General features: G+C 40.2%; 1 protein-coding gene across 1 annotated transcript in view; it reads right to left on the reverse strand.

Annotated features, from left to right (window-relative positions):
- The window catches only part of LOC122664800 (exocyst complex component SEC6), a 94664-nt gene that overhangs the window by 30320 nt on the left and 43229 nt on the right, over positions 1–21115 (reverse strand). The window contains exons 12-18 of the mRNA XM_043860781.1: positions 18355–18410; positions 12087–12195; positions 10174–10314; positions 9909–10088; positions 6521–6604; positions 6353–6439; positions 5251–5295 (exon numbers count right to left, since the gene is read on the reverse strand). Coding sequence (XP_043716716.1) covers positions 5251–5295; positions 6353–6439; positions 6521–6604; positions 9909–10088; positions 10174–10314; positions 12087–12195; positions 18355–18410 — 702 coding nt within the window. The remainder of the gene's footprint in view (positions 1–5250; positions 5296–6352; positions 6440–6520; positions 6605–9908; positions 10089–10173; positions 10315–12086; positions 12196–18354; positions 18411–21115) is intronic.

Below are 21115 nucleotides of genomic sequence, written 5' to 3' on the forward strand. Positions count from 1 at the left end.
GGGTCTGTTGTTTGTGAGTACTGTCACAAACCTTACCACACCAAGGAGAAGTGCTGGAAACTTCATGGGAAACCGGCTGACTTTGAAGCAAAGAGGGCTGCCAAGACCAAGACAAAGACAAAGACAAAGACCAAGGCCCATTAGACTGAGACTATCACTGCAGCCCCTGCTACTGACACTGGTCTATTCCAGGATGATCCACAGGCACTCCTACATATGCTGAGGTCTTCCGCTGCTGCTGCCTCTACTACATCAGCTACTGCCAATTCTTCTGCTCCTTCAGGTTCACACTTTGCCTGGTCAGGTATTCCATTTGGAGGTCATTGTGCTTCTGTAGCTTCACATCCTTGGATCATAGATTCTGGAGTTACAGATCATATGACCGGCTCCTCTAGCCTGTTTCACAGATATTCTCCCACTTCTGGGAAAGACAAGGTTAAAGTGGCTGATGGTTCCCTTTCTTCCATATCTGGAAAAGGACTCATCAACTGCACTTCCTCTCTTCCCTTGTCCTCTGTTTTGCACATTCTTAACTTTACTACTAACCTTCTTTCCATTAGTTGTATTACCCGTGATCTTAACTGCAAAGTCACCTTCTTTCCTTCTCATTGTGTGTTTCAGGATCTGGACTCTGGGAAGATGATTGGATTGGGTAAAGTGCACGGTGGGCTGTACCTGCTTGATGACGGTCGCTTCTCTCCACCACCATTGCCTTCTCCGCTACACCAGAACTCCATGGTCTCTTCTGAACTATACCAGTGGCACTCTAGGTTAGGTCACCCCACTTTAGGAATTTTAGCTCATTTACTTCCTAGTTTGGTCACCCTTCGTACTAAGGATGACTTTTTTTGTGAGGCTTGTGTTCTGGCCAAACAGACACGTTCAACTTATCCAATTTCAAATAAAAGGAGTTCTTCTTGTTTTCAATTGGTGCATTCTGATGTTTGGAGCCCTAGTCGTAAACCATCTATTTCTGGTCATCGTTGGTTTGTCTCTTTCATTAATTGTCATTCTAGGAACACCTGGGTGTATCCTTTGCACACAAAAAATCAAGTTTTTTCATGTTTTCAACACTCTCATAAAATGGTCCAAACTCGGTTCCAGGCTACTCTCAAAGTATTGAGAAGTGATAATGGAACAGAGTATACAGAATCACAATTTCAAAAATATTTGGCTGATCATGGAATCATTCATCAAACTAGTTTTGTTGATACCCCTACCCAGAATGGTGTGGTGGAAAGGAAAAATCGCCACTTGTTAGAAATGGCTAGGGCTTTGATGTTTGCGAGGAATGTCCCGTCTCAATATTGAGGGGATGCGGCTCTTACTGCGGCCTATCTCATCAATAGGCTACCCTCTAGGGTTCTTAACTCCCACAGCCCCTCTGATATTTTACTGGGTAATTCCTCCTTTATTGTGCCTCCCAAGGTGTTTGGTTGTATGTGTTATGCTAGAGATACCAAATCTCCAGGGAAACTTAAACCTCGGGGGCTCCGTTGTATTTTCTTGGGTTATTCACCAACCCAGAAAGGTTATAAATGCTACCATCCCCCTTCCCGACGTACCATGGTTAGTATGGATGTTATTTTCCACGAGTCCCTTTCTTATTATTCTTCGCCACCTCTTTAGGGGGAGTGTTCTAGTGAAGATGTGTCCTTAGAGATTCCTCTACCTGAGGTTCCTCTGGCTGCTGCCCAGCCTTCTTTACCACCCACGGCTGCTGCCCAGCCTCTTTTGGATGCTTCCCATCCTACTTTGGAGATTGCCCAACACCCTCTGGCTGTTCCTCCCTCACCTAATGGGAATCCTTTATAGGGGGAGACCATAGAAAATAGTGTTGTTAATGTTTCTATTCAGGGGGAGCTGACTCCAGTCCAGAGAACTATTGGTGAATTTCAGAAGAGAATTGACAACTCCAACATGATCACCTATACAAGGGGCAGATCCAACAGAGGGCAGCTACAACCCACTATAGCACCAGTACCCATCCAATTGCCGGCTCCAGACACGGATCCTACATCTCCTGGTAATCCCTCTTCTTCCGACCTACCTATTGCACTTCGCAAAGGTACTAGGACTTGCACTTTACATCCCATATCTCATTTTGTTTCTAATAACTCTCTTTCTCCCTCTTTTCGTGCTTTTGTATCTTCTCTTTCCTCTATCTCGATTCCTAGAAATTGGCAGGAAGCATCTACAGATGGAAAGTGGAAGGCAGCAATGTTGGAGAGCACTACACAAAAATAATACGTGGGATCTTGTGGCTCTTCCTCCAGGGAAAAAACCAGTGGGATGTAAATGGGTCTTCGTGGTTAAACAGAAGGCTGATGGTTCGATGGATAGGTATAAGGCACGTTTGGTTGCAAAGGGGTTCACTCTGACTTATGGAATTGACTATCAGGAGACCTTTGCACCAGTGGCAAAGCTCAACACCGTCAGGGTGTTATTATCTTGTGCTTCAAATCTTGGGTGGGATCTTCAGCAGTTAGATGTAAAGAATGCCTTCCTCCATGGGGAGCTTGAGGAGGAGGTATATATGGACATTCCACCAGGCTTTTCTGATGACAGGACTAGGGGCAGGGTCTGTAAATTGAAGCGTGCCCTTTATGGTTTGAAGCAGTCACCTAGGGCCTGGTTTGGCAGATTTCATAAGGCTATGATTTCAGCAGGTTACAAGCAGAGCAATGCTGATTACACTTTGTTTATCAGACGGCTTGATGACAAGGTTACTCTTCTCATAGACTATGTGGATGATATTGTGGTCACTGGTAATGATGATGCTGTAATCAGGGATTTGAAACTTCTTCTTGGCCGTGAGTTTGAGGTCAAAGATCTTGGTTCTCTAAAATATTTTCTAGGGATAGAAGTTGCTTGATCTTCAAAGGGCATCTTTCTTTCTCAAAGAAAATATGTCCTTGATCTATTGACTGAGACAGGGCTGCTAGGTTGTCATCCTTCAGATACTCCTATGGAAGCTACTACAAAACTTAGGGAGAAAGAGGGTGAGCCTGTTGACAAGGGTGGTTATCAGCGGTTAGTGGGCAAACTAATCTACCTTTCCCACACACGACCTGACATAGCAGTTGCTGTAAGTTTGGTGAGCCAGTTCATGCATGATCCCTATTCCTCTCATATGGATGCGGTCCGTCGCATTTTGCGGTATTTGAAGTCTGCTCCAGGAAAGGGAATCCTTTTATCTCCCAATGGTCACCTTAAGATTGAAGCTTATACTAATGCCGATTGGGTTGGTTCTACTGACAGGAAGTCTATCTCTAGCTATTGTTCCTTTGTGGGTGGGAACCTTGTCACGTGGCGTAGCAAAAAGCAGAATGTTGTGGCAAGGTCCAGTGCTGAAGCCGAGTTTCGTGCCATGGCACACGACATCTGTGAACTTTTGTGGCTTAGGATTATTGCAAGATATCGGTGTTACTATCCATCTTCCCATGATGCTTTATTGTCACAATAAAGCTGCCATTAGCATTGCTCATAACCCTATCCAGCATGATCGCACTAAACACGTGGAGGTTGATAGACATTTCATCAAGGAGAAGCTTGACGCCGGCCTCATTTGTGTTCCCTTTGTGAAGTCTACTAATCAACTAGCTGATGTATTCACTAAGGGACTGAGTGGCAAGCTGTTTCATCCTATCTTAGTCAAGTTGGGCATGCATGATATATATGCTTCAACTTGAGGGGGAGTGTTAGATATATGGGCCAGAATACCGTGGGGGTATTCTGGATTTTTTCCCTTTATTATTTGTTAGTTTCTTGCGTGTGGTTTAGTCCCACATTGCTCATGTAATTACGTTCATTCTTTCATTATAGTTATAAATACATATGTGCTTGGGATGAATTAATCATCCAAGCATCAAGTTCTAATTCTGATCCTCTTAACACTTTATTTACCAGACTTTCCTTTTAATCTCTTGTCCGTTAATAGGTTTACCAAAACCTATAATTGTTCCGTAAACTTCTTCTCTGACTCTTGTGTATTTCAAGATCTTACGACGAAGAAGATGATTGGTAGAGGTCGTAAATCAGGGAGGGGGGGACAGTATATACTTGGGGACATTTCACCTATGGCATGTTCCAATGTGGCGTCACCTCACCAAATTCATTGTCACTTGGGTCATCCTTCATTGGAGAGTTTAAAGCTTTTAGATACTCGTTTTCGGTCTCTTTCTAGTTTAAATTGTGAGTCTTGTCAATTTGGGAAACTTCACCGTGTGAGTTATCCCCTAGAGTTAATCCACGGTCTGACCAACCTTTTTCTTTAGTTCATTCTGATGTATTGGGCCCTTGTCCAATCATTTCTCAGTTAGGCTTTCGTTATTTTGTTGCTTTTGCTGATGACTATTCCAGAGTTACCTGGATTTATTTAACAAACAAATTAATAAACAAATTTTCAGAGTTGTTTTCTATTTTTTCTGCATTTGTGAATGAGATTCATACTCAATTTCAGACTCCTTTGTGTATTCTTCGTAATGATAATGCTAAGGAGTATTTTTCTGCCCCCTTTACTGAATTTAGGGTTCAACCTGGTATTATTCATCAATCCTCTTGTGCCGATACTCCACAACAAAATGGTGTGGCAGAGAGGAAGAATAGATATTTAATGGAGATTACCTGGTCTCTTTTGTTTGAGATGAAAGTGGCCAAATCTTTTTGGGCAGACGCAGTTTTGACTGCATGTTACCTCATTAACCACATGCCTTCCTCTGTTTTACATGGTGGTATTCCTTATTCTTTGTTATTTCCTTCTACGCCTTCTACCTCCATTTTGCAAGCCTCTCCCTCTTTTTCCTGAGGGACTAGTCTTGCGTTGATTGGTTTGTTGTCTTTGTTCTTCTTCCCCTCTCTGGGTCAGGGCTCCTTGTTTTCTTTTTCTCTTTGGTAATACATTATTTATTTACCAAATAAATAAATAAATAACTCCACAACTTTTGAAGCAAGCAATGAAAACACAAATCAGAAAGGTATGCCTCTGAGAGTCCACATGGAAATAAGACTCTGAAACTTCTAGAGCCCAATCCATATTTAAAGAGGGGGAGGGGGGGGGGGGGAGGAGAACCCATTCTATCAACAAATCACAGTTTTGTTCCATTTTGTGGAAGCATATGGAAGTCAAAGCAAAATTGGGTCCACGCAAAACTAAAACATAATGCAAAATTAGCATACAAAAATCTAGTCCAGCATGCAGTTGATGATCTTGGTGTAGTTGGTAAAAGACGAAAGGAAACATTGACAGACCTTTGCAACCTCAAGAAAGCCTTTACAAGTATCTTCGAAATTGACCTGAAGAAATGTAACAATGAGAAATAATGCAAAAGTTGAGGGACGGAAAGGAATCGTATTCGTATCATAGTACTATATAATTTCATTAACCAAAAGACTTGTTTATACGTCTAAAAATATAAAAGTACAAAAGAGGCTAAATTGCTGTATCAGATGTTGCTTCAAGCGATCCATCAGGAAGCTTGAAAATGATAAATGTTGATTGCTCCATTTTAGGTAGGCAAGTAACATGCCAAAATAAATGAACTCCTTTGACAGAGTCCAACCCAGTGTCACTGTCCAGAACTGCACTGTTCTATTCTGAGGTTTTAAAGATAGTATTGTAGTCCGGATCATTCCACGCAACATCAATCCCGATTGAGGGATCTAGAAGGTTCAGGCCACTGTATTAGAAGATGAATATATTAGTGGCAAATCAAATGGGAAACAATAGATCTGCAAACCCTCTCTGTGGGACAGGCTTGAGTACCCGAAACCCCAAGGGTTACAGGGCTCCAAAACCCATTCATAGTCCATTAGATGAAGAACCAATTGTATTATAGCAATTTGAATAATAAAGTACCCCTCAATCTCTAATCACTATCTACTTATAAAGTAAGGCTGGCCCCCCCAACTTTGCTGGCAACTTACTAGCAGCTATTAAATGAAAAAAGAGAAATAAAATAGCCTAATCTGGCTGCCCCTTATGCTCCCTCATCATCTGGAGTGGGCCCAATCTATCTTAAAAGAGAACTTAGTACAAGAATGAAAAGGTTAAACATCCTCCAGTAACCTGATTTATAATAGTAACGAGGAATAGTTAAAGCAAGCAAGAATTGTACAGAAATCATACAAATTACAAGAATTCTGAGCTGAAAAAATCTAGACATTGAAGAGAGAAAAAGAAGAAATACGAGAGAGAACCAAGCAAGAAAAGGCCAAATGGAAGACTGAAATGCCAATTCACTAGACACATCACACATAAATGAGGCATCAGAAAAAGTGAGGAACATGGTAAAGATAAAACTGGACTTTAGCACCATGAAACACGTTCAAGAGCACATTAACATGACATAACCTGCTCAGCATAGTTTTGTGGAAGGGCTTCCAGGGTGCTGTTACTAAGCTCCATTGCAAGATCATAGCAGCGGAGATTGTTGTTAATCTGTCAAGACTCAAATTTAGTAAGTAGTAAACTAAAACATTATCATAAGATCTTGCACATAGAACGGAGAAACAAACCAACCATTGCACATATAGGTTCTAAACCAATCTCAGATGCTGGTTCTTCTAGCCTCTTCCTTTCTGCTGCTTGAAAATCAATCATGACCTGAAGACAAGCAAGTGATCACAGTTATCAAAGTGAGAGGCACAAACTAGGCACCAAGGCCTCCTAGCACCTACTGCACAATGAGAGTGCCTATGGAACACACAAATGGCAAAGATACTAGGGAATAATTTACTACAATTAAGAGCTATGTTTGCTTCAAAAAACCAGCCTTACCATAATGACATGTATAGGCATACAAGTACACAAAATATGCCAACAGCCGGCAAAGGTATGCATCCTAATGTGAGCAGGGTGTCAAGTCTCAATACATATCAAATTAGGCCATGTCTACACTAAACAGCAGGAAACAATACAAGAAAAAATAAAATCCTTTCATAGCGAGCCGTCTCTACCCGTATTGATCGATACGACCCGATACAGGTCAAGATAGCTCGATACAAATCAAGACAACATGCAAAAAAGAGAAACACGTTAGAACTGAGAACCAAACTTGAAAAAAAATCATTATATAGTTTAGATCTACAAAAAAATATATTAGACCATGATCCTATATGGAGGCCTAGATGTAAGCTTGGAAAGCCCAAAAGGGACAGGTGGCAATCCAATGGACTAAAAATAAGCTTTGGACATTTATATTATAGGTTGCACACTTGCACCTTTATTTTCCTAGGTTTTATTGTAACGGGCCACCTCGAATAGAGCTGATTGGAGGGCAAGAATCCACGTAGCCGACCCCATTTATTTGGGTTAAGGCTGAGTGGTTGTTGTTGTTGATACTCATTAGTAAATATAAAATCATTTTTAGTCTATTTACTTTTTGTCTTGGTGAATAAATAATTCATTACCAAAAACCCCAAAGGGGAGGAGAGAGAGAGAGGGGGGGGGGAATACACAGGGAAAGAGAGGGAGGGGAGAACCATACAAAGTCTCAAGCCCTAAAAGCCCTAGAGGGGCGAGCTAGGAGACTGAAAAAGAGAATCATCTAAGCCCTAGGAAGCAACAATATGACTGTTCCTGGGAGAATCTAAGAGAGAACCATGGCGGAGCAAGTGGAGCCTGAAGCTAACATCAAAGAAGATGATTTTCCAAATCATGTCAAAAGAATGGGAATTGGAGGTTGGGCTACTGTTTTCTTCTCTTCTTCTTCTTTTTCTGTTTCTGCTACTCACACTTATAGTAGCACTAGGATTTCCCTATATCTAACTGTTTTGTTAGAATTTCTTCAGATACTGCAGGCCTATTCTGTTGATAGAATAGACAACTCGATTAGAATTGGGCTAGAATTGGGCTGTTCTGAACTCTGTTCTGATTATAAGTTCTCTCCATATTCTGGTATACATTCCCTGTCCTCCGATCCTGTTTGAACTAGTCATATTAAGCCAAATATGACTTCTTATGTCTTCCGCATTCATCTTCAACCACCTAATGCAAGCTTGGCTATGCTATATGTGAATGATGAATGCAAGGAATGTATCGCGTTAGAAGCTTTGGTGGATTTGTATGCTGAGAGCCTGAGACTATGTTTCCTTTCATGTTCCTATGATGGTGCTTGGTGTCATGAATTTCCATCTTCAAAAGCACATCCTCAAAGTGGATAGACAATAGTTGGAAGACGTGAAGATAGACTTGGTTGTGAAAATAACATATGATTTTTTATGTCTCCTCACACATCGAATTGGTCTTTGTGGGTTGCCTAAGAAAGAAGTAAAGCCGAAGAAAGAACCTACTGAAGAAGTTGTTTTATATGGAAAAATTCCTAAACTTTCTACTGAAGTACAGTCAGAGGAAGACACTGACGTGAATCCAAGCATACAAGTGAAGGTAAAACCAAACAAATCAAGGAACCTAATGAAGGCAAGAAGAAGTAATGGATGAACAAGAGGTGGTTTGTACTGATGCTTGCTGATTTTCTTGAAAAACAGTTGCCCATCGAGTTCATCCAACCGCATCAGTACATTGATGAGAAGGGACTCCATGTTGCTGATTTTGTTTGTGCGCAACAAATTTTCTCCCTCGGTCTGAATAAGAAGATTGGAGTTGATAATGTCATGAGGATACTTCAACACTTTAAACTCGAGGATAAGTTTTTTCCAACACTGGGGGAATTAACGCAGTTGCACTAGACTATTAGAGTATGATCCCGAGACTTAAGCTTGGAAAACCCGCAAGGGGTAAGTGGCAGTCCAATGGGCTAAAAACAAGTTTGTGTAGTTATATTATAGGTCACGCCTTATATTTTCTTGGATTTTATTGTAATTGGCTTAATTTATAGGGTGCGTCTGTTTGTAACCAAGCAGGTTACAAACAGAAGTTGTAACCTTACTTTAGATGCCCTTCGATATTCTGTTCTTTCTTGGATTGAGGAGTATAAAGCAAACTTTATGTTAAATTTCTTTCCCTCTCAGACAAAGATAAAAACTCACTGTCACTACCATTAAAGCCGGCGACATTCTATGCAGAACCCTTCACTGGCAAGGCTTTTGTTTCTGAGGAACTTTGCAGCCATCGCAGGGGAGCTTGTATGTTGACAAGGGTTGTTAGGCTTCAAGTTTCATCTCCTGGCAGAGGAGAACCTTGATCATTCATTTAAATCCCAGAAACTAACTCTAAGAATCACACTATATTGCTTCAACAGGAATGGATTCATTGCAGTGAATCTCAACAAAATATGAATGCTTTCTATTACATTTTGGAAAATTTCTTGCATCACTTCTTTTTAAGGTTTTCTTTTAGAAAATAAAAATATTGTGAATGTGGAATTCTCAACAAAATATGAATGCTCTCTCTCTCTCTCTCTCTCTCTCTCTCTCTCTCTCTCTCTCTCTCTCTCTCTTATGAATTTCTTTTCTTTCAATAAATCAAAACCATTGGATTTAGACGACTTAGTAAAAAAAAAAAAAAGCTTCCTAGTCCAGTGCTAAACCACATTTTTTGAGGAATTTTTTGTTAGAAATAAGAATAGTTGAATATGGAATTTTTCATTTTTTGCTGTCTTACAAAGTTCTCATCCAATAAATTAAAAAGCTTGGATTCAGGGCACCTACTAAACATTAATTAAAAGTACCTTCTTTCTCCCTCTCTGGAATTCTCATTGGTTACTCACTACTTTTTTGAACTTTTACTACTTCCAATAAATCAAAACTATTGGATTCAAAACACTGGTGATACATTATCCCTATAGTATAGGAAACTTAATCTTTCACATCCTGCATTGTATCTTCTAGAAAAAATCATGCAGATAGCTAACAACCATGTTTTTCAGAATTTAGGAGTGCAAATGAGCACATCTTTAGCATAAGGAACATATCCAAAATAAACTAAACCACAATAAAATTGCACTTGCCTGGATAAGAGCCAGAGCAATTCGATACAGCATGACATCGGTGCTATTATCACGAACTATTTGCACTTGCTCTCCCAAGATCCTAAATAAATCAACAGCAGCTGGAGTATATAGTTTCCCGTCTTCTGTTTTCTTTGGTGGTTGTACCTTATCAGCCTCCAAGATATTTAGGTACCATTTCTATACAAAGTGGGACAGGTAATAAGCAGTATTCCCAACTTGCCATAAGTTAGCATAACAAAAAATGAGGACGTCGAATGATTACCTGTGTTGTGGCTTGCATTCTCTCAACATATGAATTCATTAGAGGATCCATTGCACCACTCTCTGAACAAACTTGAGCTAAAGACTCATCAACACCAAGCCCAATCAGATTATCTTGGTACTCAACTACCCAACCTGTTACCTATGTAAAATCAATAAAACATTTTAATATACTACAAATTTTTCAAATTCCACAACCAGAAACCACAATTTCATATTATGATAATACAACAAAACTAAGAGGGATACCATCATGCTAATACCATGAACAAGTACGGCCTACTAACTTTTCAAATCATCCCTTCCACTTACACATGGATCTTGAAATTTTTATTTTGTATTTTCTGATTTTTAAAGTCCACATGTAAGTGGAAGGGGTTGTTCATAGAGTTTCTAAGCCTCCCCATTCATAGTTCCCATATTCCAAAACTGAACTGGACATTTGCCTCTTCTATTTTGCCACTTTTAGGGAAATGGGTAGAGAAAGCCATTCATAAAAATTTCCAAAGGTGCATTTGGGTGGGTGCCCAAGGAAAGGGAAAACATTTGTAGGGATAATTTTAGGAAGGTTTCTCACAAGTCACAAAACACATTCTACAGAAAAGGTGGAACACAAATGGAAAAGAAAAGTCTTTCCCAGACTCCCAGTTTAACCCACAATTGTCACGGCATCTAGGCAACCCAAGGCATTGGAGGGGGCGTGGACGTCAAGGCGACACCAACAAGGTGCCTAGGTGATGCCCTGACAAGTGACAACTATTGTGCAACCAATAATCATTATGAAGAGAACCATTTCACTCACTTTTCCCTTCACCTTTTGCTTCCCATGCATCTTCCTAGGAAAGCAGCCATAGTTGTCAAGGCATCTAGGCTCTTTCTTGGGTCCAAGGCGATAGCAAACCTTTATGTTAACACATCACAAGTTTACGTTGATTTATGTTTATTGCCTGATTTTTCATGAATATGCTTATATTGTATCCTATTTTTATTCCTATGCTTTATTTGTTATATGTTGGTTTTCTCATATGAGGCCATTACTAGCATAATTATATCATATTGCATTGATATGGTTTCTATGTTGCATATAAACATAATTATATAAAGGGATTTTTTATTGACACTCCTTAAGGTGTCAAATAATTTGTAATGTTAGTTTTTTGCCCTTAAAGTAAAATACACAGTTTTTTCATTGAGGGTAAATCCTGTCATTTCACATGTATTCGAAAAATACGCAAAAATAATGACTACTTTTTATAAAGCCATAATGACAAGTCACTTTCAATTTATTTTGAAAATCCTTTTTTACCCTTGGTTTAAATAACTTTTGGGAATAAGCCACGGGGCAATCAGAAATTCAGAAGAAGGTTACAAGTTCTAAACACAGATATATAGGTATCATTTAGATAGTCCTTTATATAATATTATCATTGTTATGTTACATATAGTCATATACTGCATGCCTAGGCAGGCGCCTTGTCTCCTAGGCGCCCCCCCTCCAACGCCTTGGGTCGCCTAGTCGCATTGACAACTAAGAAGCAACAAAAACAGCTTAAGTAACTCAAAAAAAGAAAGTCAAGTCAATACTAAAGAACCAGTGGTCAATATCGTCCGCAGAGTCCGGTATTCAGAAGGTGCCATGTTAATTTAGGAATTGGTATGTTCATACACAGAAGTTACAGTGGTTAATGAACCATTGTATAAAGAATGTAAAAGTCGAAACGTTTGAACATTTAAAGTGTCAATATAGCTTTCCAATTAACTTTTAAGTGGAAATAGATCTTTTCATAAGATGGCAACATAAAAGAGGATGGACATAACATGCCATCTAGATGGACATACCCTTAAATTTCTCTATTTGTTAGATCATTTTCCCTTTTGCCGAGTAATCATAATATGAAATCTAAATGGACATACCTTTAAAATTTCTATATTTGTTAACTCGTTTGCCCTGTCGCTGAGTAATCTGAGAAACTGAATAAACCTCTCGGTATAAAGATTAACCATGAGTTGGAATATTTCGTATCTGATATAATGATAAATAATTAGAGCAAAGAAAATAGATAATCCAAGGAGGATAGGGTTGACATCATGCAATATTTCCATGGTTACACAATTATAAAGAATAACACAACAGCACAACAAATAGAAAAGCAGGATAGAAAACAAAGACCATTTTCAACATAATGGGAAAGAAGATCAAGTTATCCAGAAAATGGAGATATTTAATCATAAAGAAACAATTATGAGGCAAAACTGAAAGAGCCTGTTAGTTCACACTACTTATAGATGACTACTAAACTTAGTTCTCCAATCCTTCCAATATGGACTATGATCTCACCCTCAATCCTTGAATCAGGAATGACATTGAGACCACTTACAATAGTCGAATTCAAGTGCCTGAGAGTACACTCACAGAAAACCAGTCCATCAGGAGAGCAAACTCATCCTTCAAGATTGATAGAACCTACTGTTAACAGGGAAAAAATAGGATTTAATGCTAGGATGATTTAATGATCACCCCCAGCCTCTTATTTATAATGAATGAAAGAGAATACATAAGACAGAAATATCCCTACTATAGCCGACTGTATTAAGAGTCGGCTATACATAAAATAAGCCCTAAAAAGACCAGAATACCCCCACAGTATTCTGGTGTATATAATTCAACACTCCCCCTCAAGTTGGAGCATAGATTTCAAACATGCCCAACTTGACTAAAACAGGATGAAACAATCTGCCAGTCAGCCCCTTAGTAAAAACATTAGCTAGCTGGTCACCAAACTTCTCAAACGGAACACAAACTAGTCCTTCTTCCAACTTCTCCTTAATAAAATGCATGCCAATCTCAACATGCTTAGTTTGATCATGCTGTACTGGATTATGAGCAATGTTGATCGTTGCCTTGTTGCCACAATACGGCATCATAGGAAGATGAACAAGAACACCAAGGTCTTATAGTAAACCCTTGAGCCACAAGAAGTCACAAATACCTTGTGCCATAGCACAGAACTCTGCTTCAGCACTAGAATGAGCTACCACATGCTGCTTTTGCTGCGGCAAGTGACAAGATTCCCACCTACAAAGGTACAATATCCAGAGATAGACTTGTTGTCAAGAGAACCAGCACAATCAACATCAGTATAGGCCTCTATCCGCAGATGATCATGAGGAGACAGAAGAATCCCTTTCCCTGGAGCTGACTTCAAGTAATGAAGAATACAAAGAACAGCCTCCATATGAGAAGAGTTAGGGTCATACATAAACTAACTAACAAGACTCACTGCTATAGCGATGTCAAGATGCGTATGCGAAAGATAAATCAGCCTCCCCACCAAACGCTCATGCTGGACCTTGTCAACAGGTTCACCCTCCTCCTTGAGCCGCACATTAGCATACATAGGTGTATCAGAAGGATGACAACCTAACAATCCAGTCTCGGACAATAAATTCAGGATATACTTCCTTTGAGAGAGAAAGATGCCCTTTGAAGATCTGGCAACTTCAATCCCAAGAAAATACTATAGTTTTCCCATATCCTTAATTTTGAACTCCTGTCCAAGAAAGCTCTTCAGCTGACCGACGTCATCACCATCATTTCCGGTTACCACAATGTCATCGATGTCATCGACAGACACTATGAGAATGGTGATTGTATCACCAGCCCTTTTTATAAATAGAGTATGGTCAACATTACTCTGCTTATAACCCACGGAAACCATAGCCTTATGAAACCTGCCAAACCATGCTCGAGTTGACTGCTTCAGCTCATGTAGTTCACGTTTCAATTTGCAAACCTTGCCTTGGGTTTTGTCACATGAGAACCCTGGTGGAATATCCATGCATACCTCCTCATCAAGTTCTCCATGGAGGAAGGCATTCTTCACATCCAACTGTTGCAAATCCCATCCCAAATTTACAGCACAAGACAATAACACTCTTACGGTGTTCAGTTTTGCAACTGGTGCAAATGTCTCCTGATAATCAATCTCATATGTCTGAGTGAACCCCTTTGCCACAAGTCGTGCCTTATACCTATCTATAGTGCCATCCACTTTCTGCTTTACCACAAACACCCACTTACATCCAACTGGTCTTTTCCCTAAAGGAAGAACCAAAAGATCCCATGTATCATTTTTTTGTAAGGCTATCATTTCTTCCATCATTGTTGCCTTCCACTTTCCATCTGCCAAAGCTTCCTGCCAATTCTGAGGAATAAAAACAGAAGAAAGAGAAAAAACAAATGCACGAAAAGATGGAGAAAGAGAGTTATAGGAGACAACATGAGATATGGGGTAAGTACAAGCCCTAGTACCTTTGCGAAGAGCAATAGGTAACTCAGGAGAAGGGGTCTTACTAGATGGAGAAGTAGGCTCTGGATCCAGGATCGGTAAGTGGATGGGTACTGGTGCTGCAGTAGATTGAAGCTGTTTGCTTCTGGTACGACTTTTCTAATAGACTTTAAGATTAGAATCATCAATTCTCCTCTGAAACTCACCAATGGTTTTCTGAACTGGAGTGAGCTCCCCTTGAAGAGGAACTTCATCATTACCATTATCCATAGTCACCCCCTGTATAGAATCCCCTTCACCCGAAACAGAGAGAGGGGCAGCAGTAGGCGGAGCAGGAGGATCAGTGTGAACAATAGGACTAGACTCAAGTTGGGCATATTGTAGAGGAGCCTCAAGAGTCAACACATCTTCACCAAAATTCTCCCCCTAAAGAGGTGGTGATCAATAATAGGAAAGGGCCTCACAGAAAATAGCATCCATACTCATCATAGTATGTCGGGGGGGGGGGGGATAGTAACACTTGTAGCCTTTCTGGGTTGCAGAGTAACCCAAAAAGATGCAACAAAGCCCACGGGGCTCAAGCTTACCAGGGGATCGAGTATCCCTAACATAACAAACACAGCCAAATACCTTAGGGGGAACAAAGGAGGAGGAGCCATGCAAAACCTCAACAGGGGTACGAGAGTCAAGGACCCGAGTAGGCATCCTATTAATGAGGTAAGCTGAATGAGAACAGCATCCCCCTAATATTGGCTTGGAACATGGCGGGCAAACATAATGGCTCTAGCCACGTCCAATAACTGGCGGTTTTTCCTTTCGGCCACTCCATTCTGGGCTGCGGTATCAACACAACTTGTCTAGTGTATATTCCCATGGTCAGCTAGGTATTTTTGGAACTGACTTCCAAATATTCTTTGCCTTTGTCACTCCTCAAGATTTTGAGGGTGACATTGAACTAGGTTTGAACCATTTTATGAAAATGTTGAAAATAGGAGAAAACCTCACTTTTAGTGTGCATCATGTACACCCATGTATTCCTAGAATGACAAACTATAAAGGAGACAAACCAACGATGGCCAGAAAGAGAAGTTTAGTGACTAGGACCCCACACATCAGTTTGAACTATGTGAAAAAGAGCAAGACTTCTTTTATTTGAAACTGAATAAGTTGAACGAGTCTATTTAGCCAGAACACGCCTCACAAAAGAAATCATCCTTACTTATTACATTGCTTAACTAATGGTTTTAGGGTTGATGCTAGCTCTGACACCATGATGGTTTTGGGGAATGAGCTTATGTCGATGAGACACCAGCCCAGCTTTATTTTATAATTGAATGTTATGAGGTACAAGTACAATAATGCCCCTACGATAACACTAATAAACCCTAATAGACAATTATACCCTTGTACCCATATTACAACAAATATAATTACCATGTTTTGCACGTAATGGGTCAAAATTTCGACACATTTCGTGCACTTCGCCTGGTTACGACAAAGAATCTTGAAAAAACCAGTTTTCTTGCTCCTTTGGCCAAATCACTACCGTCCAACCATAGTACTAAAACTCGCAAGATCTCAACGAGTTTCTCGCTATTTGAAAACCTCAAGACGAGATAAGAGGCGATACTAAAAATTACACCAACTCGGGCGAGATCTCGACCCTGAAACAGTTAAGCATCTTCTAAATCTCGCAAGAGAGTCGAGTTATGGACTCTTATCTCGACCGAGAGGTTGCTTGGGAGCTGCTGTCACAGGTTTTTCACAATTTTTGAGCTGGATTTCGTCGTAGAAGTTGTCGGAGACATCATTCAGCTTCTGTGGTGCAAGATTTGTGCATGATTTGTGGTTCTTCAGCGGGTCAGGTTTTATGGACATATTCCCAATCCCAAACCAGCCACACCCATACATGCCTCAATATGACAGCAGCAGTGGATCTCACGCTTCATGGCAACCGACTCTTCTATACCCTAAGATAGGGGACTTGGCATATGTTGATGACAACCCTTATATGAAACTGTGACAAACTATGTGCAATACTACAACAACATTATGACATGGGAAGAATATGTGGACCGACTCGTTCTTAATGAGTGAATGCATTACATTTTATGGGATGATAAACCATAGATGTAATATGTTAAACATATTGATGTATTGACATATTGTACACTTCAACATTTCTAATGCTTATTGAAGTTGTTTTACATTAATTGAATGTTTTGATTGCTTTCTATTACTAAATTATGTGTAGAGTAGGGTATTTTAGTACGTCGTCGCCTACCAACCTAGGGTCCAAAGAGAAACTCTTATTTGGACTTTGTTTTTGCAAAATCTGATAGTGCCATTGTGTTTAAATGACCTAAAATAGGCTGAGTACCAAGTTTCAGCCCCAAAATAGGTCTAAAACCCATTGAAACCAGCCATCGAGTTGGAAAAAAAAATTACCCCAACTCGCTATTTTGGCTGGTCAAAACCTGTACTCGAGACGAGTTTTAGTTCCTTGCGTACAACGTTGGAATCAGTGCTTAAGCAGTAGAGGAATGCAGTGGAAGTGAAGATTTGTTGTGTTGGAGGAATTGGAGCGTTCTTCCGCCATACTATGACATGGCCATCTTTTGTGATACAATCAATGAATAACTTGATTTGGCACCAGCAACAACATTCTAGTGGTTTTGATCTTGTACGGCATTCGTTTCAACGCTAGAAGTCTAGGTCCAAATTTGGTATGGTTTCTATTTCAAATTCAGATTGAATAGATTTTTGGTCAAGAAATTGAAATTGTTTTGGTTGCATCAATCTGCAATATTTCAAGAATAAGAAACCCAATTGGTAGTTAAATTTCTGAGAATAAATTCTCTACATTTCTTTGGAAGAGGGTGGTGGTGGCAATGGCAGAGGCGAAGGCGGGGGTAGGGGCCGGGGCGGGGGGCGGGGGCAGGGGCAGGGGCACGGCTGGGGCGCGGCTGGTGGCAATGGCAGGGTGGTGGTGGCGGTGGCATGGTGATGGTGGTGAGACCATCAGGGGAGAAGGTTGTGTTTTATTTTTAATATGATATACTGCTTTGCCCATCAAATCAACCATGTTCTTGTTAAAGAACTAGAGTGAAATCAATTTCAATTTCAAAATTGAAACAGCTCCTCAGCTATTTCAGAATTTCTATTCCATTTGATTTCTATTTCACTGAAATAAAGTGCATAAATCAAACCAAACAATTTTCGAAATAGAAATCACCTCATGAAATTGAATTAGAAATCATACCAAATCAGGCCTAGGACTCTATGGGCATAAGGAGACTCATTTCTTGCATTCTAGTATTGTTGACTTTGATATATTTGACTCTTTGTAACAAACCGTGCATGATCCATGATTTATGAAATGGTTTATACTTTGATGTTGAATCATTCCTAATACATATTTAAATTGTTTTACTTGAATTATATGTGTTCAAGAACTAAACAATGTGTGGAATAGACCATATTAGAGAATGTATACAGCGCACAATACCAACCTAGGATCTGAAGTCAAACTACCATTTTGGATGTATTTTTTAAAATCTAAGGGTTCAACTGTGTTTAAAGGGCCTAAAATAAGGTGTCCTAGAAGTTTCAGGACCTAATTTAGCCATTTGTCCCCCGAAACCAACCATTGAAACTTGAAAAAGAAAAAAAAAAGAACGAGTACATGTTTCGACCGAAATTTCAGTTTCAGTCAAAACATTTCAATTTCAATCCAAATCAAAACCAGGCTAGAAACTGAAACCTCAAACCTTGCCTTTCCATGTGTCACAAATCAGTGTGCAATACCAGAAAATTTTTCAGGATCATTGAGAGCAGGAAACCTCTTAACTAACTTATTCAAAATACAAGTGGTGATGATCTTTAAGAAAAACCTTGGAGGAAAACAAGGAGCGACGTAGTCATATATATCTCCAAGCTCTTCTCCAATCTGCAGGTGAAACCATAAAACCAGTTACAACCTACAAGTAATTACATTATACTCTCAAGAAATGCCCTTAAAATTACATAACATCTCTCTCTCTCTCTTTCTCTCACTTGTCACCTAGGTGACCAAGGTGTGCATATACCAAGGGGGTTTCACATGTAAAATAAGATATTCTTTCCTATAAAATGTAAAAGAAAAATGAAAAAATATATTTCTTTTACTTAGAATATCATCTTCAAAGTTATAATATAACAAATTGTTAAATTATGTACACCAGAATACCATGGGGGTATTCTGGTCTTTTGGGTGTTTTATTTATTTTTTATTTATGTATTTATGAGCAAGGGTAGAAATGTAATTAGGGCTGTGACACTGTTCACGTGAACATTGTCGTGAACAGTGTTTCCCCTTGTAATCTCTTTTATTATTATTATAAATAGAGAGCTTGACTGATCTCATTGATCATTCAAGCATTATTCCACAAACCTGTTTTGTTAACATGGTATCAGAGCCAAAATTTCTCTGATCTAAGTTTTCAAAACCTACCCCCTTCCTATCGTTTTTTCTTTCCTCCCCTTCTCTCGATTTCTTTTCTCTCCTTTTTTCCCCTTTGCTTCTCCTCCCTTTCTAAGGGAAGCACTACAGAGGTGATCATATGATCTAGTTGTTGCCCTATTCCCACCTCTGTTTTTCCCCTTTATGAGATAATTTATTTGGTTCGATTGCTGCCAGTTCCTGTCTGCGATTTTTGAAGTTTCCAGATTTTTGAAGCCCTAGCCACTACCATTGATCAAGGCTGGTTTTCTGCATATTGGACACTCATCTGCGATCTGGACCAGCTGCCCTCAAGCCTTTTTTGGTTGTTGAAGACCCCTTCTCCCAATCGATTCCTCTTTTTTAGGGTTTTCTAAAACCCTGGTCATTATCGATTTTTGGGAATTGGGTTCTTTGCTGCTGTTTTTTTATTGGAGCTTCTTCTCTTCATCAAGGACATCCTCTATAGGTTCCTGGATAGATTCGATCAAGCTTCTTCGTCAAATTTTTTTTTCGATCCCCATCACCACATCGATCTCCAATTTCAGGTTCTCTTCCAAAACCCTGACATTGTCGATCTCTGTGGAAGGGATCTCTCTGCTGCTGCTGATTTTTTGGGAGCTGTTTTGCCCTTCATATTGGCCCACTCGACCTTGATTTCAGCTTTTGGTTTGGTGTAATTGCTGGTTTTTCATTCTCCACAGCCTTGTTGCAATTATGGGTGACTCTGCTGATTCCACTGTAACTTCTAATCAACCTGGACATGAAAAATCAGATTATCATACTTTTCAGCCTAATCCCATCAAACTTGATGGCAGCAACTACCTATTGTGGTCTCGGTCAGCCTCTTTTGCTATTGCTGGCCGTGGTCTCACTGGCCACATTGATGGCACTGTTCCCATGCCTGCTGCCCCAGGTGCTGCCCTGACTCGCTGGCTTGCCAACAATGGTGTTCTCATGTCTTATTTGATTGGTTCTATGATTTCGGACATTGCACATGGGTTCCTCCTTTTTGATACAGCTTCTCAGGTTTGGTTAGCCTGTAAAGAAACGTACGGACAGCTTGGTAATGATGCACAGGTCTATGAACTCAGGAAGAAGGTTCTTCATACTACTCAAGGGGACTTCACAGTCTCTAAATATTATGCTACTCTGCGCAACCTTTGGCAACAGTTGGACCACTTCTCTAATTAACAACCTGATAATGCTACTAATCTGGCTGCCTATAAGAAACATGTGGATAAAATCAGGGTCTATGACTTCTTGGCTGGGTTGAATGTTGAGTATGACCCAATTCGTGTTCAAGTGTTGGGCCATTCCCCTTTTCCCAAACTTGAGCAGTCTGATGCCTTGGTCTCCTCTGAAGAAAATCGTCGAGCTGCTATGTTGCACCCTGCTGTCCCTGACAGATCAGCCCTTCAGACTACTGTACCGACTCCTTCTACACCAGTTGGCACTCTCTGTGTGGGTGGTACTAGTATCGGCACTATTACTTGTGAGCATTGTCATAAGCCTTATCACACCAAGGACAAATGTTGGAAACTTCATGGGAAGCCTGCTGACTTTGAGGCTAAATGGGCTGCTAAGAGAAAACCAAAAACCAAGGCCAATCACTCTGAGTCTGTCACTGCAGCCCCTACTACTGACACTGGCCTATCTCAGGAGGATTTACAGGCATTCCTACGTGTGCTAAAGTCTTCCACTGCTGCTCCCTCTACTACACCAACTACTGCCACTTCGTCTACTCCTTCAAGTTCACACTTTGCTCGGTCAGGTATTTTGTTTGGTGGTCATTGTGCCTCTGTAGCTTCCCATCCTTGGATCATTGATTCTGGAGCTACAGATCACATGACCGGGTCCTCTAGCCTCTTCCATCGTTATTCTCCTACCTCTGGGAAAGACAAAGTCAAGGTGGCTGATGGTTCCCTTTCCTCCATTTCTGGAAAAGGAATCATTAACTGCACTCCTTCCCGTCCTTTGTCTAATGTTTTACATATTCCAAATTTTACTACTTTTCTATTAGTAGTATAACTCGTGATCTTAACTGCAAAGTAACATTTTTTCCTTCCCATTGTGTTTTTCAGGATCTGGACTCTGGGAAGACGATTGGATTGGGTAAAGTGCATGGTGGCCTATACCTGCTTGACGATGGACGTCTCACTCCACCTCCATTA

This window comes from Telopea speciosissima, chromosome 6 (assembly GCF_018873765.1).
Source record: "Telopea speciosissima isolate NSW1024214 ecotype Mountain lineage chromosome 6, Tspe_v1, whole genome shotgun sequence".
Classification (NCBI taxonomy): Eukaryota; Viridiplantae; Streptophyta; class Magnoliopsida; order Proteales; family Proteaceae; genus Telopea; species Telopea speciosissima.